The following is a 25,035-nucleotide window of genomic DNA, read 5'->3' on the forward strand; positions in this document are numbered from 1 at the left end:
AACAGAGCATCTGCTTCTCAGCTTGTATAAATTAGTTCCATGAAGCTCTATTGATTTGTGCCACCTTAGTAGATGGTCAGTGTGGATGTAGACAGTGGATGGTGCACATTGCAGTGCTGAGGCTGGCAGCTCTGACCACGGCACAAAGCACATTCATCTCATTTCCAAGCATGGAAAATGTTTCTTGATCACTTGATCCCAAATGCAAATTTGACTTTTTAAACTGTAAATACTGTTCTGGCCTGGGCATAATTTCCTTTGTAATTGCATAATGAAATAATCCCACAAAGCAAAAAAAACCCAGGCTGCATGTGGCTCGATATAATCTTTATTTGTTGGTCATTTTGATCCTGTACATAGCGAAGTAGTAATACGAATACAGCATCTAAACTATAAAAATACTATATACATATAGAGAAGGGACAGTTAACTTTACATAAAATGGTGAAGGCACATAATGCAAGGTAATGCTCACTGTTTCACAGGCTGATTGCCACCTTTTTCCAAGGGAAAAGGGAGTGGACCATGAAAGGGAGATAAGTTTCATCCTTCCCCTGCTTCTGAGTATCTTGAGGGGTTTGGTGCAGAGCAGATTGTGTGCTCTAACATAGCACCCTGTCTTTCTTTGTAAGGCTATTAGACACGAAGAGAAAGTTTAAATGTGTAAAATTTGGGAGTATATTGAGCATTTTTTTCTTTAAGGGATAAGTTGCAAGTGATCATGAATGATTTATTTAACTTGAAGCTTTTGAGTCAAGTAGATTAAACAAATGTAATTTTGAAATATTTTAAATATTTTATATAGAGATACCTCCACATTATTGGAGATTATCAGTGCTTTTGGGGGAACCAGAAGCCAATTTCACTATTTTTTTCCTTATAGCAGCACAAATGCTCTCCACAACTCCTAGATTGCTCCTCCCTGAACGTCTGTGCTTCAATACACATTTTATTATACTCCTGGGCTAAGAAGCAGAAAATAGTTTGACATCTGCTATACTGGTTTTAATCTGTGGGTTGAATTTCATCAAAGATGGTATAAGACATTCTCTACAATGTATTCTCACCTGTTTAACTGTTGTTCCCTGGCTGAGATATGGCCCGGAAGGGTCAGTCTTCCTAACCATGCATTTCATGGTTGCTATAGCATGTTCATGTGGCGACAGCTTTGGGACTTTTGTGCTTCTCAGGCTGCCATTGAGCATTTCCAGCTGCAGCATCTACCTCCCTGCTGCCTTTGGATGTTGCTTCATTAATTCAGCTTTTCAGAAAGTGTATTCGGAACTGACGTTTGTTGCCTTCTGGGCCTTTTCCTGTTTGTTTCATAGATAGAGTTTTGAATATTTCACATTTTAATCCCTATTTGAAGTAAAACATGCTCCCTCTAAGTAATCTTACACAGATCTGCTTCTCATTCTTAACTCACCATCATTCTCCCTCCCCTTCCTGTGGTCTCACTGCTGTGAAAGTCCAGCTTCACCTTTGCTGCAATCAGCGATTGCCTCCACCTCCCTCAAGTGCCATTCACTTTGATTTCCTTTTCTTCTCTCATTTTTCTATGAATTTCCACCACTCTTATTTTTATCACTTCCTCTCCACTGAGACTGACAGCAATCACAACTTACTCTAATCTTAGTTTAAAGGTTTTCCCCCTGCCTTCTGTCTCCTTGACTTACCTTCTACAAACCACACTCGTATTTCACTGTGAGATTTTTCCCTTTTTTTGTGCTTTTATGTGTGTCTTTTTAATTCTCTAGGATCACATTCCTCCAGAACTCTCTTTGGTCTGTATAAAAAGTCTTCAGGCTTTCATCTTCTCTGCCTTTTCCTTACTCTGTACACGCTCCTGGGTATCTTGCTCAGCCCTATAGATTCTATCTGCAGCAACACTTCCTGGAGTATTTTACTACCTCTGTACAGAGTGTTTTTCTACTGTCTCCAAAACTTCATCCAGAAAGTCAAACCATCGAGAAGAGCAGATTTACTCTCCATCTACTCCCTTATTCTTGCTCTATCTTTCCCTGTGAAGAATAATGCTTTCCTTCAAGTTCCATTCAGACTGCCTCCATCTTTAGCTGCTTTCTCTCTTTTGTCCTTTTCCTTTGAATCACATAATAATTTAACCTGGAAGGGACCTGCTGATGTCATCCAGTTCAAAGAAGGGCAAACTTCAAAGTCACATCTTTATTATAACCATTTTACTGCTATTTCAGATATTGCTTAATTTCTGGTTTTCTTTTTTCATCTCTGCTATTCCCTGAGATCTCTATCAATTTTATTTCTCCTTTAAACTTATTGACCAAAATACCAAGAACATAAAGCAGGTGTGTGGAAGCGTTGTCTTTGTATCCAATTTACTAGTTCAATGCTGCTTCTGCTGCTTGTGCCTAATTCTAGATTTGCCCTGATGTTCAGAGCTTGCTGTCCCCAAGCGCTCCCCATCTCCTCTTTACTCACCCACTGCTTCCCCTCAGGTTGTCACAGCTTCCTGTGTCTCTGCCCACTTGGCCACTTTCTAGGCAGAGTTGGCCTTGCCTTTGGGTCTCTCACAGCTTTTTTGTTTGAGGCAAAAGCCGTGTGTTTGAGTCCACAGTAATCACTCCTGCTTTGCTTGTGGTCTCTCATCCTCACACACTGTTCTTTACTCTCTCTTTTAATTGGTGTCTTCTGCTTCAAACTCTTTGAGTTAATTTCATCCTTTTTTCCCAATGTTTATGTATCTTTCTAGAAAGGATCACACCTAACTAACTTTGTTATTCTTTATTATGCCTCAGTGTCTCATAGGGCAAAAGCTGGGTTAAATCAAAAGTTTCAATTAAATCTACTGCATCCATAATTACATGAAGCTATGTTTTGAAAAGATCTACCCTGAATTTCTGCTGTCTCTTATCATAATTTTAGTAACTTATTTTTCCATTCTTAGTTGTCATTTGAACTCTCTGAATTTAGACTGCAGCTGTACAACAACGATTGCATTTAATATAATAAGCTTCAGTAGTAAAGCTGTAAATTGGTCTGGAATAAAATCTGTTGTGCATTTTCGCTGTGACTACATTTTGTGCTTCTAACTCAGCTTGAATCCAACCATCTACTTACATTTTCTGTAGGCCCTTGTTTTGAAAGATATTGGTGAGGACTGCAAAAAATCCTGAGTGTGCTTACTATCATAGTTACTGCTATTCATCTAATACAAAAATAAATGTGAGTGGCATTGATCTTCAGTAATCCCTTAAGGGGCTCATTCAAAATGAATTATGAATTGATCATTAATTAAAAAGATGAGTTAAATTCTTGGGTACTGAATGTGCATACTCTATTATGCAACTCCTGGAATAATCATCTGGGGTTTGATGTGTCTGTCTGGGATGTTTCACAACTGCGAGAACACGTAAGCTGAAGTGCAGGAAGAAGGAAATGCCATCATGGACCTTCCACTCTGTCGCCTCTTTATTGTGGGTTCAGTTTGTGTGGAAACAATGTTTATACATTAATTTCTTGACTACATCTGAAAATAACCTGCCCGAGTTATGGCTAAAATTTGTCCCTACATTCCAAAAACCCCTTTAACTTGGGTGTGGTTTTGGCACGTATTTTTGGTACAGTTTTTAAGGCTGGAAAACGCTTCTAAGACCATTGAGTCCAACCATTAATCTACATTTTCAAATGTCTATTTCATGACAAGATTCCTTTGCACCAAATGTCTATTTCATTACATTTTGTGTCAATGTAATTTATATTACATCTATGTAAATGTCTATCCCATTACAAGCTTCTCCATTATGTTTTATGCGTTTGTTTCTTTTTCAACAAAGCAACCCTTGTGCTGCTGAGGTTTATGAGGTAGTTAAATGGGATTATCTCTTTTAAAAGAGGAAAATTGAGACATAAAAATTTATTTTCCCATGATCATATGAGAAGTCTGAGCATCAGGAGAGGCACCAACTTTGTTGTAATTGTTTTCAAGCCAGTGTTTTACCTGTAGACCACTTCTGTCTCTTTCCTGCTCTTTTCCATGAGCTTTGGGAAATGTTTCTGAGCATGCTTTTTGGCAGTCAGTGTATGTTTGCAATGTGAGAAGCAATAATTTTCTAAAAGGGACCATCAGGTAATATTGTAATGGGAAAAAGGCAGTAGTGTGGATGTCCACAATTTGTTTAGGATGTTTAGATTCCATGTTCCTAAGAGGTCGGGTTGTGCCCACTGGATTTTTTAGGATACAGTCATTTATACTCAGAGAAATATGTGCTTTTGTGGAAACTGGAATTCATTTCACCTTCATTTCGGTAGAAGGTGGAGGGATGGCAGATAAAGTGAAAGAACTGGAGGAAAGAAAATTAAATTTGAAGCATTTATTTTGGAGAGTTTTCACACAGCTTCCTTTTAATCCCTGATTAACAGATGAAAGTAGATATGCTGAGACACGGCTCTAGTACTAAACCCTTTGATAACAGAATTACAGTGTCTTTATTGTACAGGCTTGGTTGATTTGTCTGCATCAGCTTCTGCAGCAGTGATTCCTAGGCAGTCAGAGAAGAGCACAAACGAGGAGCTGTTATCCGTGTTGTGTCCAAGACAGGCACTTACATGTATCCCAGGAGCCATTACTGTCTGTAATGCCTACTGCTGATTATCAAGGCTGGAGCTGCTAGTGCAAATAAAAATTGTCCTTGGACGGGTTGGTCCAAAGCAATGATAAATGTCATTGGTCACTTAAATGCTAAAAGAATTTTCGTGTGATTGAACTTAAAGGGAAAACACTGAAAGCCCAAAGTCATCGTAATATTTATAACGAACATTTCTGATATCAGAATGAAAATTAATGTATCTAACATATGTACACTGTCCCCTTTCAACCATCTTCCAGGATGGAGGAGTACTTTTGCTGTCTTCTAAATCAGTCTTTCCATTGGCGGTGGCTGCACCATGTTCCACATCTCCACCCGGGATCCCTCCTTTTCCTGCCGGCTGGGGCTGTAGGTCCCTTGAGTCGCCCGTTTATTGGCAGCGATGACTGAAACCACAACTGCCAAGAAGAGGATCAATAACAAGGCCAGCGTTACTGAGCCAATGGAGGTGAATATGTTCGAGATCAAGTCAGTTGTCAACTGGAAGGATTGAAATAATTGCAATATAATTTCCGTCAAGAGAATACTGAGACACACTTGAGCTACCGTGGAAGGAAAAGAAAAAACACTCTATGGATAGGGCTCTGCACAGAGAAGCTACTGCTGAAGCAGTAGAGAAGTGCATTAACCCCACCAGATTTTGTTCTTTGGGCTCCAGAAAGATACACACGTGGTGCTGGATGTTTAGTATTCAAGGCAGAGCTGGATGAATTTCATGCAATGACCCATTTCTTTTGACAGCTTCCTTACCTTGAAAATAACTTTTAAGTTAATATGTCTGCAGACTATAGTAGTAATTCAGCAATTATTTGTTTATTCACTTAAATAATAATACATTATTCCTGTTTTGGTTGTGAACATGTTCTTGCTGGTCTTTGCTACTGCAAGTTAAACATGAGCTAATTTGACTGGATATATATTCAGCCGCATTTGTATTTCTCATGCTGGAGGAGTCAATTTTATGTGAAAAAACCCCAAACATATATATATATATATATATATATATATACACACACTTATATGTATAGATTATATATATTTATATATATAGATTATATGTAGAAAATTTGCTTTCATAAATATTTTTGTAAAATGTACTATTTTTACAGGCATTCCTGCCAGTAAACTTTTCTATCAGCTTGTTTGCATGATATATGTATAAAGGCTGCATGGGAGCACAGCTAAAATCTATTGCATGAGAAACTAATCAGTACATTTACACAAATATGTTTTAAAATATTCATCCAGCTCTTCTTCCACATACAGGCTTCATAGCTTCATCTACAGAAACACAAGCAGCACAATACAGGATGAATGTAAGGATGCTCTGATTTTTTTAAATTTTTTTTTTGAGTTTTCACGTGGCAGTGGGAAAGGTAATAATGTCAGAAGGCACAGTGCACATAAAGAAATCTATCAGTTGAAAAGCTTTAGACCAGAGAAACTTTATGGTTGGTACATGAACGTTTTATACACATCTATGTATATGCTTGCATGTGTAAAAAATGCTTATGGTGAGGTGAGCCAAAAAAGTGATGTGGTTAGTGTGGAAAAGTGGTCACTGTGGACAGAATGACCCCAGCAGGAATTGAACTTCTGGGCAGATTCTGCCATCTGTCATCTTTTGATTTGTATTATGAGTGACAGCTGAACTGCCCGAGATGAATGTGTGCTTCAGGCTGAACTTTCAAATCCCAAAATATCTAGAAATGGGAAAGAGCAGGTCAAAGCCCGTTTCCCAGTTAGATGCTCCGTACTACAGGGTATTTTAGTGACCTGCTTACTCGTCATTTCTAAGGAAGGGCAGTTACAGTCCAGAGAACGACGATGATCCTGCATTCAGCGATGGGTGCACTGGAAAGTGGCTGCTGCTGGTGTGTGTACATCACTTGGACTCCTGCCTTTGCAGGAGATCAACAATGCCAGAGGGAAAACATTAAAACAATTCTTCATCTTTTTAACTCTCTCCAACTCCACACTGATGTAAAAGGTCCCACTATAATAGTAAAAGCAAGTTTGGCTCAGGGATTCTCTCTAGGGGATATATGATCGACTAGGATGTTTTCCTCTGTCCTTGATGGCTAAATATATGGTCTCTATTATTTAAAAAAAATTTTTCCCAATAGAAATAATTTAGTGCAGGTGGCAGACCACATGAATCCAACTGTAAAACAAGGTGGCATAAGACATGTTGGTCCATTAAGTAGTATTGGATTGGGAAGGTCATTTTGTCTTTGGATGGTGTTACAGATATATTTGAGATCATAGTTTTGCTCTGTACTCTGTTAAACTATGACCCTTGTTCCTCTTCTCTCAGAGATGCTGCAAATTTTTAATGCAATTTTTTGTTCTCAGAAGCTGTCTTATATTTTCATTGTCTGGTCTGGGAAACTGAGGACTGAGATAGTCGAAGTTAACTCTATCCTAGGTTTGAACAGAACATTTGTGAAAGAAATTCAGTACCATAGGCAACTGGATGGTATTGCCTTGTCTGTGGTACGTGAAATGTCTGAACTTATTCTTGTTTTCCAGTCTATGCTCTTTCCATTCCTGTTAAGCATGTCTGTATCTATGGAGACATTTTCATTTATGATATCCTTCAAAATAATTTGATTTCTAAAAGAAAAGTTTTATGCAAAGAATTGGAGAGGGAAAAAAGCCTGTAACTTGTTAAAATGCAGTCACATATCTAAACCTCATTCTCAATTTAAAATCATCATAACAAGGCTTTTTTTCATTTTGCAATAATTATTCATAACAGAAACCTTACCCATCCTGAGCCACTATGTAAAAGAAGTTACTCCACTGATTGTTATCTAGACAACTGGGGTTTTTGCCATGAGCAAGGACATAAACTAACTTTATTTCTGTGTTTATGTTGCTCGTAATTTTTTAATATGAAAAAAGGACCCTTTCTTCATCTTTTTAGATAGATTGTATTGATCAAAACCTCTCCACCATGCAAGTGCTGTCCCCTGGTTTATCAGCCCACAGCTCACTGCTGAAGTTTACAATATAGGTGGCCCCCTTAGCAGTTGCACTGAACTGCTAACAAGAGTTGCCAGAAGGCTCTGCAGTCTGGTCCCATCAAAATCAACTGCTTCTTTAGTAATTAATGGCTGAACAGTTAAATTAATTTGGAAAATCAGCTGGCTGATCTGGAAAAAAAATCTGAAAAGCTCTGTCCCCCGTCATCTCAGAGTCTGTTCATTGCATATTTGTTGATGATGATAGACTAGATTTTAACAGGTGATCCCAAAAAGAAAAGGATTAAGCAGCATTTTTAGGAACATAGTGCTGCTGAGACAGTGGAAAAAGGGGTTTCTGTCCCTGACCCTACCATGTACTTTGAATAATGGTAGGGACCGGGCTTTAAAAATGCAGTTTGAAATTAAAGGTCCCATATCACTCTTTCAGGCTTTTCTGGTAAGTCCTTGCCTGTTGCTTCCCCCCTCGATAGATCACACAGGCTGCTATTCCCTTTCTGACATGAACTAGTTAAGATCTGGTTATTGAACTGACTGGTTGATACATGGCAAGGTACAATTTTTTGGTGTCTTTATCACAAAGCTGTGGCAGAGACCCACACCAGAGATATTCTGTGGCCTAGAGATACAAAAGCAGAAGGAGAAAGCCCAGGAAAGGAAAGAACAGAGCAAGACAAACTATTTTGTGTCAGCACAAAAAAAAAAAACCCAAACAAAAAAAACCCAAAACAAACAAACAAAAACCCCCAAAACAAAACAGAAACAAAAACCCGCAAGACTGCTGATAGCCTTTTAGAAAGAATTCTTGCTAATAAATACCACATGGTGATCACAGCTATTTCTGAATGTAACTTCAGCACTGCTTATGAATAATTAAATATATGTAGGGTAAATGAAGGAGGGTTAATTAACTCACTGGGCAATGCCTTAGAGATTGTCATTACATTTTGAGCAGGAGGCTGGACTGTGAGAACTCCTGAGAGCTCTTCCAACCTGATTTATCTTATGAGCCTGTTTAAAAGGTAATCGGTGACAGAGCAGTCGTGAAAGTTCCCCTGCCCCTGATATAGAGGAGCTGTCAGTAAAAGCTGTATCCTTAGTGGGTAATGGATGCTGATGGCAAGATGATGTCATGTCCCATGGTAATACCAGCAAAATGAAGTCTGCTGATACTAAAAGATCTATCTGCTTCTCACTAAGTTATTTTATGTAGCATGTTCTGTTTATATGTCTTTGAATGTCAACTGGAGCAAGACAAATGTATTTTGGCAAAATTAAAAAAAAAAGAAAGAAAAAATATTACTGAATTGAGTTTTCGTGTAGTGAACAGTTTCATCTGCAAAGACAGGAAGAAATGTAGGAAAAAATCTCTCTTTTTTAGAAGTCAAGTCTTTTGGCTTTTCAGTGGCAGTTTCATTTCAAAGTTGATTAATTTTTTAGGGTTATTCTAATTATTAAATTAAAATTTTTTAAAATATTTAGATTAGAGAAAATAAATTCTTGGATAGAGTGAAACTCCATTGTAGGACTGGGTTTTGCTGTTCATTTGGTTATTGAAATAGATTTATTGTTCCACTTTGGTTCCTTGATTTGCTTTGTAGATGAACAGTTTGGATAAGGAAGGCCCAGTTCACAAGTCAAAGCTCAGAGGCATTTATCAATCTAGTATATGTATGCTTATCTTTAAACCAGCTGTCCCCGAAATGGTCATTTTATAAGAGGGAACATTAGGGATTTGCTATATATGAACGTTTCCATGTGTGCCAAGTGTCAAAGGCAAGTGGAATTGCACTGAGAGGAAGCCAGCCAAATGCACAGGGCCTCTTCCCCAGTGAGTTTTACCTCAGCGTGACTTAGCTGATCTAATCCTCCCTTGTGTCGTTACAGGGATGAGAAGCAAGGCCAGAGACACCAAGGCTGAGCCAGATCAGGGAGAGAGAAGAGCGAGCTGTGGTGCTGGTGGAGAAATCCCTGCAGGTGTGAGAGAAGCAGGGTGTTCTTCTTTGGGACGCTGCTGCGTGGGCACGAGCTTTGCGTGGGAAAGTGTGGTTTGGATGTGTCTTTGGGATGTGAAAGGCACGACGTGCTCTGAAAGCAGCAGCATTCCTCTGTTGCTGGGCATTAAGAATTAGCCAGCTTTCATTTCAGCAGTCGCATAGGACTGTGCCTCATTCTGGATTCCTCGCCAGACAGAGACATCAACACAAGATTTAAAATACACGGATTGTCAAACCCTGGAGAATTCCCTTCTCTGCCACGTGCAGGGCTTTCTGGGAATTCTGCAGCTGCTCTTGAGCACCGGAGCTTTCGCTGGGAAAGTCTCAGCATCCTGAGTCCTGACACCACTCACAAGGTTATCACTTCATTCCCGATAAGAACATCTGATCCATGCCATCCAGATTTACTGCCCCCACATCAAAACCATTTGCTATAGTAATGAGGGCTGATTGGCTTGAATGGTCCTAATCCATGTCAGAATTTCTTTGAAAGGTTTGGGGGCGTATAGGGGTAATAGTGAGCAGCCAAAGAAAAACCATTTACTTGATTAAAAAGCCCATAGATGTGCTGAGTTTATTTCATAAAGGATAACTGATAAGCAGAAAGCAAGAGTTAAAAACAGACCTAGGAAGACTTCAGGTCCAGTTCAGGATGGCCTATAGTTGCCACATATTGGCTGTGGTGCCTTCTGCATGCAAAGTAACACCCCAAGGCAAGCATGACTGCTTTTTTCCTCCACATCTTAGGAACTTCTCCCTGACACCATGTTCACTAAGAGGAGGCTATCCTTCTTGTTCCTCACCTACCTCTGCAGTCCTCTGAAAAATCTCTCTATATGACATAAAGAGTTGTAGATCTTGAAATTCCATTATTACCATTGCTGTTTCTACCATCAACGTCTGAGTTGTTTTCCTGATATCTGCAGGAAAATACAATCCCATTGGTGGAGGGCCTGAATGAGACCCCAAGTCCTGTATGTACCCCTATGGATATTGCTGAAGAAAAAACTTCTGACGTATGCAGAATATCCACAGTATAACACATATAGGCAGTTCACCTTGAAGAAGAAAGATTGTAAGTAATTTATTTTTTTTATTTTTCCATTATCTGTTGGATTATTGTCTGAATATTTTCCTAAAATGTCTCTGAAGAAATTACATTCACAATGACCTCTGTGTGGTATATATATATATATATTTTATAAAATGTAGTTTGAATAGTTTGTCTTAGTTGACACATGACAGTTTTAATTGATTTCTTCCTGGAAAATGTCAACTTTTAGTTTTCTGACAGTTCTTGAAATCAAAGCAAAAGTGGAGAGAGAATTCATGTTAGCTGCTATAATGATAAATTGATCATCCAGCTTGACCAGTTATACATCAGAAAAATGCAATCTTTGCTATCAAGGAAGAATTACATCTCTGGTATTCTGTGAGAAAATGAAGATGGAGATGATTGAAGTGTAGGATTTAACTGGGCTTGCAAGGAACGTACCTCATTAAGAAATTCTGACAGCCTCCCTCCTGGCACATGAAGCTGCTCTGTTGTGACACTACAGAAGTTAACGAGGAAGTTTGTTCTAATTATAGTGGAGCAAGAAACTGGAGATTGGAGACGGAGCTCTCTGAAGTGTTGCAACTAAATTGTAAAGCGGACTTTGGTTAAACATGGGGTTTGTTCACATTAGTCTTGATCTTCCAGTCAGATTGGCATACCCAGACCTCCTCCTCCCCACATTAGATTCCAAGACCATTACTAGATCACTTTAAATAGTGCTGTGTTTAAATCAAAACAATTGGCCCCTTCCTCAGTGCTAGTACATGCAGTAATGTTCAGCTTACATGGCCTATTGACAATATTAGCCTTTTGGCCAAGTAGCTTTTCCAACTTGGAAGCTCACTTTTAGAAATTAACCTTTAAAGAACAGGCTACATACAGTAACTGTAATTTTTTTAACTACTTGTGGTATTGATGTCTGACTTGTATTAACTGTTTAATGAAAGTGGTCCAGCTATGAAAACAGTGGTGTTTAATATGTCTGGATGGTCTGTCTTGGGCAGATGGAATAATATTTCTGGTTTTGGCCACTGTACTGTACATGAGCCATGGACCTAAAAGAGGCAGAAGTACATAAGTAGGCCCTTAAAATCTCCATCAAATATTTTGCTGGATTAGTATCTCACAGAACAAAGTATTAAATGCCTTTTCTCTTAGACAGCACTGTTGGTTACACAGAGAGAAGTGACTTGGGTGGCAGTTTGGGAGGCCAGCTCTCATTAACCTGTGGGCTTTGAGAAGACTCCTTGATAGCTTCTGCAGCAACTGCCAGTGCTATTTTTGTAAGGGTTCTCCAGCTCTTTTTAAGATCATCTCGGTGGTGCAGCACAGATTAAATGTGCAGCTCCAATGTGTTGTTATGAGATGCCTTTTAAAATTCTATCGACAGCCTCTGGTGTAGGAACTTCACCATCTGCTGCAATCTGAAAGGATAAGAGGGGGAATCTATAGCTGGTGCAAATCCAGGCAAACCATGCTGAGGAGGAGTTTGTCCCATAGTTGCTATAACACTGACTAGACAAATGTTTTAGTAAAGGTGTCAGTCTCTGGGGTGCAACATCCCTTTCCAGTTTGGGAAATGCTTTGGGGCATCATATAGAATTATTTTTGTACATGGCTGACAGTGCCGTGCATCAGGTGGTGTTTCTGCACAGGGAATAACTACTTTACAGCTTTGAGGCAGCAGATTCTATATGAGTAAATCTTGGTGGTGGATTAAATCCTTCTCAGGCAAGCGTCTGCAGGAAGGAATGGATGATATTTAAACTCAAGACTATCACTGAAAACAGTAACTTTCTGTCAGTAACCCTGCGTGTAGCTGGGTTGAGTTTACTGCATCCCTGTAGTCACCACTGCAGAAATGACTCCTGAACAGAGATTTGGGAGAACACACAGTAGTGGCCTTTTGAGGAAGTCCGATCCTGCTTCATGGAAGAGTGAAGTGGGTGTAAGGGGATCAGTAGATTAAATCCTAAAGCAGAAGAAGACTATAAAAAGATGCTACAGCCCTGAAGATGAGGGCAGGACAGTTCCTGAGGAAAAGAGGTGAAAAGCAGTTTAGTAGTCAGGGTGAAATAGTTAAAATAATGAGATAGAAGAATGGATTTCAAAACTGCTTTCTTCATTGACTCCATAGGTGCTGATCAGACCAGCATGTGGAGGATGATGTCTTGATACTCAAGATGGAGCTGATGTGAATGACAGTATTTGGATAAGAGGGGCAGGAAATGATAATGTAGGGTATCAACAGCTAAGTCAAGGGGGCAACTAAACCATTCCTACTGCAAACTTCTGCTTTCCTGAATTTTGCATGTATATTTTATCTCTCACTCTACATTCTGTTTTTTTTTCTGTTTAAGGGGGGAAAACTATAGAAATGTTGCTGAGGAATATGCAATGTGGAAGCCCAAAGTCCATCTGTGTGGACTATTGTTTCTCCTCACTGATGTATCCATGTGTATTTCTTTCACCATGATTCTCCTGTGTTCTGAATTAGTAATCTCAGTTAACTTTAACTGAGTTGCACAACCTGAGTTGTGCACAACCTGGAGCTGCTCAAAACTCCACTTTTCAGCACACAGCAGTTGGGATAAAAGATCTCTTTCTTAATTAGTGATGTTAGAGGTGGATTTTTTTAATTTTATTTCTGTAATCAGATCTTTGAGAACAGCACCAAGTACCCATCAAAGACCAGCACCACATACAAGTGCAGCCACCTTCTGTGGGCTGTGGTTCCTGACTGTGACAATGTGTAGCAGGGGCTGATCCTCTTGCCCCCAAGTCCTGGTTCTCTTGCATAGGTGCAACCTGTGCTGAAACTCAGCCCTGTCTCCTTCCACTTTCTGTGGGAATAAGAAACTGCTCTGTTTGTCCAGTGATGTGTACTAGGTGGGTCAGCAGTGTATGATATAGCAGAGATCATTTTGATTTCTGTCTGATTTTGTAACTGCCAGAGACTTTCCATCCCTACTTCTCTGCTAATAGGAGAAGCCTACAATCTCAAAACTGTTCCATGAAATTCTTCTCTGTATTTGGTGCTAATCTCCTGCAAAACAGCCATGTGTTGCTACCTAGCATTAATATTATGCTGTCAAGTGGTGATGAAGTAAGTAGCTATTTGACTGTTTCACACTGTCAGACAACAAGGTATCAAGTCAGCATCTAGCCTTTGCTGGGTGCAGCACTTCGATTGCAGCCATCTCGTGCTTCCAACTGTAAATATTCATGGTATAAGATAGACCTTTATTGGCTACATAATACTTGCCTTAGCACGCTATGTGACACTGTCACGTTACTTAGCTAATTATATTCCTCGATAAAAACTTTGAGTGTAGTTTCATCCTACTGGCTTTTTTTTTCTACCAGAAAGTTGAATAGAGACAACATCACTATGGTTTAGCTTCAGGACAGACTTTGCTGGAGATGCATACAGCAAAAGTGTAAATGAAAAAAATTATAAACTTCCATGTTAGTAATTATTCATTGAAACCTTGTTTAAACTTGATTTAGACTTGTCATTTGTTGGTGGATTATTTTTTCTTATGGCTTTTTTTTTTTTTTTTGGTTAGTGTACTTCCATCTTGTTGATAGAATCATATGGGTTTGTGTCTCTCTACCTGTGAACCTTACCACTGTCCTCAGGGACTCCTGGATCAAGTACTGCATACCTAATATAGTATCTAGTTATTGTGTTAATAGCACTGGCATTCAACAGGTTTGCATCTGACTGTGAACTGGATGAAGCCAACTGTAATAATTAATTTTTGGATATCTGCTGAAGATGCAAGTGTTTTAGAAAGCCCCTTTCTATGGTATAGCTAGCATAGTACGTGAGGAAAAGGTCTCTAAAATGCGGTAGAGATTTCTCTCAACTTTCTACTCCATGCTTTTACCTTACTGCCACCTAAAGATAACTAACAGAAAATACATTGTACTTCAGATTAGAGAGTTTTACTCTGATGTGCTGGGAAAAAATGGCAGCCTTGTCAATGTCTTTCTTTTAAGAAGAATGCCTACACTTTCAGAAGATTTTCTTGAAGATCATACTGGGGATAGGAAAAAAAATCTGCTGACTCAGCTCACTGAATTTACCTCTGATCCTCCAAGAAAGGGCATATTGACCATGAAGCCAAATCACTCTGTTTCTAACTAGAGGATTAATTCTGATCTCCTCAACACAGGCTGAAAGTAGCATTTTCTACAGTGCATGGAGTCAGGTCAAAATCCATCCTGCAGGTGTAAGGTATTTCTGATCCAACCCCCCTTTGAGTCCACCTATGTCAGATACTGGAGTTCTGCACTGTTGAACAGGCAGCCTAAGCTGTTCTTCCTTCTCAGCTCCATCCTTGATGCCTTACTTCTTAAATAGCAGTTTTCAGTTTGGAGAACCCCTTTAAAGCAGGCCTTCTGTCAGAGAGGGAAACTGAAGCATCAAATAAAGACACAATTAGCTAATGATTAGTCACAGAACCCATGGTGGAAATGGTAATTTAATCTGTTTAATCTGTTCATCCTGCCTAAACACTGCCTGCACAGTACCCATGGTCTGTCACACCAGGGCAGTGCAGCCCTGCCCAGGCTCTAGCACTCCCTTTGCAATGAGAACTAGCAAGGTCTGGCTTAGGGTGTGCCCTCCAATCTCTACCTAGCTGGTGTTTGTACACTTGAGGCATGAAGCCCTGAGCAAGAAAACTTGAGCCTGACAGGTAGTCTTTCATGGAGCTGTTGCAATCAGACATTTTACTGTATGACATTTCTTTTTTGGAGTGAAGTATGGCATTCTCTGTTGTTTAAACCACAGGAATATTGCACTTGCACTGATAACAAAAAATCACTCATATGTACCTGCTACAGGCTTACAGTCTAAACTTAGTCTAAACTCACATTTCCACATGAACTGACCTGTTGTTATTTATTGCCTGAGCACCAAAACAGATGCTTTTTCCCAGGCTGACTGGTCAGTCAGTCCTCTTGGGCAAATGCCCTTGAGTGCACTCCTTACTCCTGTGTGCCCGAGGGCTCAGCTCCATGCTCTGTGGGACTATTACAGATTAAAGACTGCTGAAGGGTCTTGCTTTGATTCTACATATTCTCAGATATTGAAAGGATCTGGCTCCATCAGTCTCCTTACCTGTAACTGCCTCAAGCCAACAATGACCCACAGTTTGTTAAAGTACCTGGCTGTGCTTACGTTGCACTGTTTGGAGATAGTTCATCCTCTGTCAAAATTCCACCGTGAAGTCTCACAGACCTGACACTTTGCTTGTTGGCTATCTTTACTTTTTATACCACAAACAAGCCATTTAATTCAACTAATAATTTAATCAGGGATTTCCAAGATGCTTCTTTATTGGCTACGAGTTATTCTTCTGAGTGATACTTACGTGCTTCCTTAAAATATTCCCAATCTCATATGTATTTCAATATCAGTAAGGTAACCATGAAATAAAGCCAGTTATGTATAATTCTGGCAGAAGTGTCAAACATTAGTGTTTTCTCCTGGAAGAATACCCCTGCTTCCTCCATCTTCGGTAGTTTTGGGAGAGGATAGAAAAGCAGTGACCATGAGCTAGGAATTTTCAACTCAAAATTTTCTTGAGGTGAAATAAGTTGTTTCAGAGTTCTGAGTCCAGGCCAGTTGCACTCTGACCAGCCTGAGTGCTTCTCCAAGGGAGTACTGAATGGAAATATAGCTTCCCTGCCTACTTCATCTAGAGAACATCACTGTTTTGGAGACTGTTGTTTACCAGCAGGTTATACCAATAATGCTTTAGTATTTTAAAATGTTATGACTAAAATATCATTGAGTAGATTGTGGTCTCTCTGTCCTGTTCCTAGTGAAGAACAAGGTAATAACACTTCTGTGCCTTACAGATGTGCCATAAGCATTCATTTAAAATAATGAAGTTATTCTTACTGTGATAAGATATAGCCCAGGTGTTCAGTACTGCCCCCATCTGTTTGATTTTTACAAATCCATTTTACTTACAATTTTCCTATTTGTGTAATTTCATTTCCCTGAGTATCACTTTATGCTTCCAGGATCTCCTTCAGAAGTACCTTTTTTGATAGTTTCCAGTAATGATAGGTAACACTGGCTGCACTGAGGGTTTTTTGGGACTCATCTCTGGCTTCCCCAAGATCCTCAGCACCAGTGAGGTTCCCTGACAATATTGCTTACTGGAAGGATGGGGAAAATTCTGGATGGGGATGATAACTTCCAAACCTGTAGAAAGTGGCAGAACACACCACTTTTTACTAGAGAGTTTAGGTCTACTAGAAAGGATGTGTTACGTTTTCATACGTATAGAAACCAAACATTTTCTTTTGGCGTGAATGAGTTTTGTGTTTGATTAAAGGAAACAATAAAATAAGAAAGGACCAAATGGACTTTTCCATGAGACACAGCACGGTGTCTTATCTGGCTCTCCTGTGCAACATGCTGATCAGTTCACCAAATGGTAAGCTTTGGGATAAAAAAGGTAACAGTTACATCACTGTGTAAACTCTGTGGAGGAGTTGGATGCCTATGCTGGCATTTCACTGAGAGATTAGGGTTAGCCAAGGTAAGAGGACTAAATGTTAGGCTTTGTGAACACAAACTGAAAGAAACCACACAAAAGATGTGGTTTTGGGAGGTTGTTTTTGGTTTGTTTTTTGATTTAGGTTTTTTTGTGTTCCAGGATTAGCTGGTCCTAGGTGTCAGCCAGGCTGTGTTCAAACCATGCATCCCTTTCCTGGATAACTGGCAAAAAGTCAACAGGGGAGAAAAAGTCGTGTTACAGGATGAGGAGGGAAGCAACTACACCTTTAATTTCACCTGGAAATGATTACTGCTTGGAGAAGAGGGAACAGAGGGTCCTGTCCCTTGGGGGATAAGAAGAGCACAGAGCATAAGTGTTACCAGTGCTGCACCAGACAGAAAGAGAAATATTCCCATTTATTTCTGTAATGGATACATTAGACCTCAAACTATTAATGTACTTGAGAATCACCAGAATCCCTACCCTAGCATTTCACAGGGACCACAAACAACCAAAGCTGCCTGCAGTGGTGCAGAATCTGTTCACTCTAAAAAATTGCAAAGGTTTTTAAAGCTGCTGATTTTCTTGTCCTTAAATTACAGCATTATCACATTTTTTACTTCAGTGCTCTTATTCTTCTTGAAAAGTGAATAGTCTGTTCTACCAAATATTGTTTGAATACATTTGAGGACTGTTGTATTTGCTGCACGGTTAGATTGGTAAAAAGCTCAGATATTTGTATAACAAGCTCTGCCTCTCATTTAAATGGCTCTGTATCAAAACACATAAACGTTCTTGATCTTTTGAAATCAGTATGTTTTTCAGATCCTCTGGAACAGGAATTATTTTATTTCTTTTTAGTGGAAAAAATATTCTATAAACCTAACAAAGTGTTTAATTTTTTTCACACGTTATTAGGAATGGAGTCTCATATCAAGAAATGAAAAACAGTCTGCAGAAGAATATACTCTACAAGCAGAGTTTATCAAGAGATACTTAGGCAGATTAACATGCCAGCTTGTTTTATCTGAAAGCATCATAATTTATGGACATTTGATAGTAATCTTAAGCACATGATTAGTTTCCAAGGCATCAGCACTATCCTATAAGAAATATTTGCAGGGTTTCAAATCAAGGACTGTGGTTCCCATCCAGACACCTGAATAATGGGTAGATTTTCTGAAGTGCTTAATCTGTCATACCTGGGAAATCTCCATAATTACCTTTTGTCTGGCATCCTACTAAGGTGAGGGTAATTTTTGTTCTTTCTAATGTAATGGTGGATAATGAGCTTCCTTTGAAACCACGTTGGTCCTAATCCAATGATAAATTCCCTGTAAAACTTCACACCTATGTTTCAGTTCTGTTGATTTTAGAGAAGAGGGCAAACATGGAATCCCAAGATACTGCTGCTACCACACACTCACTATAATTTACCTTTTCCATTTCATACTCCTTAACTTCTGCCCAGTTTCCTTTTCATGAGTATTCAAGTGAAAGCCCAGATTATATTTTTCAGCTTGAAAGGGAGGTTGAATTTGCTTTTCTTTAGAAACTTTTGGTCAATTTAGCTATTTGGAATTTATGGAATTAAAACAGATTTATGGTCTTGGTTCACTCAGTATCCATATTTTTTTATATATCCGGTTTTTTTAAATCCATGCTTTTTTAAAAAACAAGTTTTAAAAATTACTGCTGAACATAGTTTTGTTTCCATTTTCAGTGGAAAACAGACACCAAAATACAAACAAAGGATTTTTTCAATGCTTGCAGCAAAATAATTTTCTTATCAACTGTATTTTAAGAAGCAAAGTAAATGGAAACATAAGATTTCAGCATTGGATCACAGCAATAGTCAGAAACACCAGAACTACCAAAATGTTCATTCATGTTTAGATAGTCCTTAAAAAGAGATCAGGGTTACTGTTTATCTGCAGAGATAATCTACAGAGACAAAAGTATTTGTTCCTGCTTTAAAAAAAAAAAAGAAAAAAAGAGAAAAGTTAGAAAAGTTGAGTATATTTTTTATATTTATAACAATTGTTCTAAAACAATTTTCAGAGTATCTTCCCTCAGTGCTACATTATTTGAAGAGAGGGAAAAAAGATGAAAGAGAAGAGGACATTGTCCCATGAGTCATATGAGGAAAAAAAAAGGACATAAAATTTAGTATCTGAACAATGCATGCAGTGCATGAATGTGTTATAAAGTGAGCAATGACTGAAGTAAATGCCCATGTGATGTGAATGTGAGTCTACAGGGAAAACATCAGAAGGTGAGAAAAGGGAAGACAATGCCATTACAACAGAAAGGATGGTGTACAGACAAAATGTGTTAGTCTGAATAGTAAACATGTTATGTGAGTCCTGTACTTGAGCTGATTCCTCTACTGCAGAGTGTTATGCTGTCATATGTCATCTGGGCTCCCTTTTCTGCTTATATTTACCGTGCACATTAAATATTCAACTGCTTCTCACTGATGCATGCAGTAATCCTGGCCTTGTGAAGAGCTTTCTTGTCTTTCCCAGCTAAGACACATCAGATAACCTTATTGTCTTTGCATTCTAATGCTTTTGTACCTTATGTTGTGACACACATTAAATGGGTTCCTTGCAATATCCTTTTAGAAGTTTTAGTTAAATCCTATGTTTTGAATACAGACTAATAGAAAATAGCAGAGGGTATTGAGGCGTTGTTCTGCTCTGAGAAGCAACTGTAAAAATGGCATTGTGGCATTTCCAATGAGTTCCAGAGCAGAGCCGCTCATTTTACAAATCTAAAGATGTTTCTTCTTACCCCACATTTGACCTGGCACAGGAATAAAGCTGAGCTTTCCCTGGCTCCTACTGTCAGTGGTAACAATTCTGCCATGATGGGTGATCTACAACCACGTGAATGACGTGGAACCAAATAAACTCCAGCTTTTTCCCAGCTCAGTTACGCTGATCCTGCTAGGCTAATAAAAATAACAAAAATTTACTACAGATGATTGAATAATATTATTTAAATAGCCTATCATCACACTGTATTAAATTTATCTGTGCTGTACAGTCCTTTTCTCCAAACAGTTGCCATGATGAGGGTTTTCTCAAAGTAAGGTGCTACAGAGGGTAAATCAGAAGTACCAGGAAATACCCTTTATGCTTCCAGTAGCAGCCTCACAGGATGGAAGTTCCAGGGCCCAGATTGTTTTTTTCCTTTCCCCAGTCTGCTCCCTGTCTAGGTCTTCAGAGTGTCAGGAAAGTTGATAGCAGAGCTATCAGAGAGAGCTTCTGCCCATTGATAGTTCTGCTATCCCAAGGCTTGCCTGGGGAGGAATGCCAGCAGGAATGTGTCATGGACTGGCTGTGCTGACCATGGGTGCTGGAAGCTGAGGGCTTCAGTTTTGAATTGGGGTTCAGTCCTCTCTCCACTTTTGCTTAAGCACTGCTGGCTTCAGTATGATGTTAGAGCACACTCATGAGTGGTTTCAAATACCCCTGATTTCATGAGGTTGTATTATCACAAGGCAAGCACCTCAACCACAGTGGAAATAGCTACGTGGGACAGGGAATTTCAGAAAAATGGATTAATGCTGAAAATATTACACTGTACATACTGGTCTTTTTCAATAGGCTTCAAGAGCTCTGGAGAAGGCAAAAGACAGAAGATACAAATGAGCTCACTTACTAAGACATCAGTCTGATGCTCCCCAACAGCTTGACCTGATCTTGCTTCCTGGAGTCCTGGGTTGTTCGACCGCCCTATACGAGGAGAAGCTGGAGCTGACCTCCACGCATGGTGAGACCCTCTGCTCACCTTCTGTGGGTTGTGACAGATGCAATAAGCTTGTCAGTGAGCTGGGGCACCCACAGCTCCTCAGCAGGTGCTGTGGAGGTGCAGTAGGTGAGTGGCTTGTCTGAAAATCAGGGTGGCAGTACAGCTTTACTTCTACATTTTCTCAGACTCCTGAGGCTGGCAGCTGAATATTACTGTCTTAGTGTTGTCAACATTGAGCATTCAAGATTAGACTAAGAATAAAAAATATTGTATTGCCTTAAGATATATTTTAATATGAATTTTTTTAAAATCTTCTGTTGTATTTTTTGTCCATATATAGCTCTTAAAGTCTTCTCTAAGACTGGAAGGTCTAGCAACTTCTTTGCTTACATGGAGGCTGAAATATGTATGTGAGCATAAATCTGGGGCAGAATTGTTCAATATGAAGTTGTTTCCAATATTGCTACCCTATTTTTTTAATATTGCTACCCTAATTTCACAAATTAACAAACTCTGAAGTATGAAAGTGTCTTAACCATCTGCAGTAGGAAAGAGCATAAATTCAGGACAAGAACAAATCTATACTGATGACAAAGAGAACAGAGTGCTTTCAAATTTTTGCAGTCTCAAGACAGAAATTGATGGGAATACTGGCTCAGAACTGGTGCAGTGTGGAAACTAACTTGGATGACTGTATTTGCCATAAGATTGCTCTATAGGTCTTGAAAATAATGTACTGTTTATATTTCTGTGTATGAGGTACAAGATATATATGTATACATATGTATACAAGATATATACAAGAGCAAGACATACAGGTGAAGCCATGGTGAGACTGGGGGAAAACAGTTTAGTTGTTACATTCCCGATGTCCACATCTTTTAGTTAAATGATAATTATCCATTAATAGCCTCATAAGTATGAATATGTAAATAGCTATTGAATGCATTATTCATGAATCACCAGGCATTAATTATTGTAATTAAGTATCATTTACTACGCTCATATTACTAACCCTTCCAGTTAATGAATACATTAGCTAATCATTGTAGAGCAGATTCAATCAAAATTCCGTGTGTCTGTGCTATGGAAGCCTGAGAGAGTTTTATTGAATTTAGATTCAATATTGAACATACCTTACATGCTTATCAGTGTATTTTTAATGACATTAAATGTGAATCGTAACCTCCAGTGCATGATGCTTGTCCTTGTGCCCAGGAGGATGGATTGGTACCAGCTGGAAGTGTACATGAAAGCAACAGTGGTGCAGCTCTGTGAACTAAAGAGAACTTCAATTCTGAGACATGAAATCCAGCACCCCTTTTCAAGTATCACATAGATTCACACGTACAACAGGAGAGGGTGTGCTTTGTGAGGAAGTGCTGTCCCAGAGGTGCTGCTGATGACCATGTTCAAGAAACAATTTCAAACTACGGAGGGAGGTGCTCACCAAGTCTGTGCTTTTTTGCCAGCACCAGCAGAGCACAGCGCTGCAGGGTATGCTCCTGAGTCTAATGGGGCCTTGGGGCACGCTTCAAACACAAAGTAAAATGAACAACCAAACCCTGGTTTTTGTTTTTACTCTCTGGAAATCTATTTAAAGTAATAGTAGTCTCAGTAACACAGAAAAAAAGATTTGTTGAAGGGTTTTTTTTCTTTGCCTTTTAAGGTTATATAGTTCTTAGGATCAGGCTTTGGGGTTCTTGAAGTAGAAATTTTGAATAATTTATTGCAAATGAAAGTTCCCTTCTTTTTAGGAGAATCACTAACTCAAGATTAAAATATGTAAGTTCAAATGCTGAAGGTTAATAGATACAAATAAAGTGCCCTCTTGGCTGAACTTTTGGCTATCAGGCCAGGAAAAATATTTGCAACGAAAGAATGAAACTTTATTTCATCACTGCTAGTTCAAAGCAGATTTTTTCCCATTTTTAGGTTCACATACACTGAGTAAAAGATTGGATCTAGTTTCTTCAGTAATCTGGGAGTAAGAGAATCTAAAAAAGTATACATCATCAAGGATATTTTCAAATGCACAAACGCATGGGCTCTTTCTAGTTAAAGCTGTGATAAGATACTGCTGGCAGAGTTCAGATTGTGCCTGCAGAGGAGGGTCAGTCAGAGCCTGTTTTTGTAAGGGCCAGAAGTAGAAATGGTCAATAAAGCAAATCTACCATTCCCTGTATATACTTCCTCAGTGGAATACCTCTCGTGTGTTTGCCAAACACAGTAAAGAATATGCTTTCATTCATCCCACAGCTGATGCAAATCCCTTTGCTCTCCCTTCCATCACTGCTGTCTTTCCTTTCTTTTTAGGAATCTTAATTCTACCTCAAGCCCAAACACTGTTACTTATCATTACCCAGCTTTCTGAATGACAGTCACTGGCATCTGAAAAACAGTTTGAATTGTAGTATCATAAAGGGATCCATTAAAGATAATACCAGTACTGAGCATCACAAACCATACCTCTTGTGTCCCTCATCTAATTCTGAGTATATTAAGATGATGGTTTCCCAAGCTCTTCTCAATGCCCAAAGTGGTAGGAGTGTGTTTTTAATTTTTTCCTTTTTTTTTTTTTTTTTTTGTTGAATAATGAGGTTTTCACAAAAGTATGAACTCAACATGGAGTTTATGTTCTAAATAAAAAAAAAAATCAGCCATCAAAAGATCTGCAGTACAATTGCAGCATTGGAGATGTATGAAGATTTTGCTGTTATAACTTAATTTTAAATATGAATAATGGCTTTTTAAAGCCCTTGAATTCAAAAAATCTTAGCAAATGGATGTGTTTACAAAAAGATTAGTGCTTAGAGTTAATATTCATCCAGCTATTTTTTAATGTTTGCTTCTAGACCTGTTTCCCTTTAGTTGTCTGACACCTGTATCTCTTGAAAAAATAGAGAAGAAAGGTATTTAAATTAACCTGGAATTTGTTTATTTTTTTAACTTTTAAAACTGAAAATATCAAGTGTGTTCTCCACTGGGTGTGTTGGAAGAGCTCTGAGTGTGACAGGTCCAGCCTATGGGCCACGATAGCTCAGTGAAAAGGGATGACCTAACAAAAATTGGGCAGCAAAGACCTTGCGAAGCCCATCAGTTTTCTCAGTATTGGCTGTGCCTAAGGAGGAGCAAAGCCATAAGAGTCACTTTAAGCCGTGTGGATAAAATCTGCTCCTCTCTGAATTGTTGCTGTGGGGGCTTGTTAATTTAGTTGTGCTCTGTAGGGTACCAAGAGCTACCTGGCAGAAGTGATTGCCCTGAGGGGTAACACAGCACTGCAGCTGGGGTGGTTCAAGTGGCTGGAGAGCTTTTTTGGGAAGCACCTGCCTGACCTTGCAGTGCCAGCCCTCCTGGAGAACACACTGGGATGAATTAGCCTCAGGTTTTGTGTGGTGTTCCTCTGAAGTGCAAGTGTTCAGAAACATGGCACACTGAAAGCAAATGAACAGTCAACAGCAGAAAATGAGGAGCAGACATAAAGAGACAAAGGCAGAAGGTTTATTTTGTGTATAAAGGTAGGAAAGTTATGTACACGTGCACGATGTAGTTGAGGATACAGAAGTACAAAGAGGAAAGGAGCAACATTTCTGAGGTCAGGGAATGTTTCATGATGACAAGGCATTAGAGGAAGGAAAGAATTCATTTACAGGTGAGTGTATTCAGTAAAAGAGTGAACTCTGCTAATATAATCTAGATTAATAACTTGCATATTGCTGTAAATTCATATAAAACCTGTATTTAACATTGTATGTACACTCATATCAAGTTTCTAGTATTGAAAGAGTTTGAGAATCTCTATAAAAATGTGTTCTTTGTTTTTCACATTATGCTATATAGCTATATAGCTTTAGTGGGACAGATGCACTGTTGTTACATATATTATTTCTACCTTTCTTCACCATTAGTACTAGAATGAAATTTCTGCTTAATGTAGTGTGACCTGTGGTGTATATTCTATAAAGCACATAACAGTTCAATTTACTTATGTGGAAGCTTAATTAAGCCCAGTGAGAAAAAAAAAACAAAACCCCAAAACTTTATTGTGATTTTTCTTAATTTTAATTATTTTTTAAAAATTTGGTT

General features: G+C 38.9%; 1 protein-coding gene across 1 annotated transcript in view; it reads right to left on the minus strand.

Annotated features, from left to right (window-relative positions):
- Nucleotides 1-303: 303 nt before the first annotated feature.
- CRB1 (crumbs cell polarity complex component 1) overlaps nt 304-25,035 on the minus strand; it is a 99,448-nt gene continuing 74,716 nt past the window's right edge. Inside the window, exon 12 of the mRNA XM_051804263.1 lies at nt 304-5,105. Within this exon, the coding sequence (XP_051660223.1) occupies nt 4,890-5,105 (216 nt within the window). The 3' untranslated portion in view covers nt 304-4,889. The remainder of the gene's footprint in view (nt 5,106-25,035) is intronic.

The sequence above is a fragment of the Manacus candei genome, unplaced genomic scaffold (assembly GCF_025592945.1).
Source record: "Manacus candei isolate 608988 ecotype Guabito, Panama unplaced genomic scaffold, ASM2559294v1 h1tg000005l, whole genome shotgun sequence".
Taxonomy (NCBI): Eukaryota; Metazoa; Chordata; class Aves; order Passeriformes; family Pipridae; genus Manacus; species Manacus candei.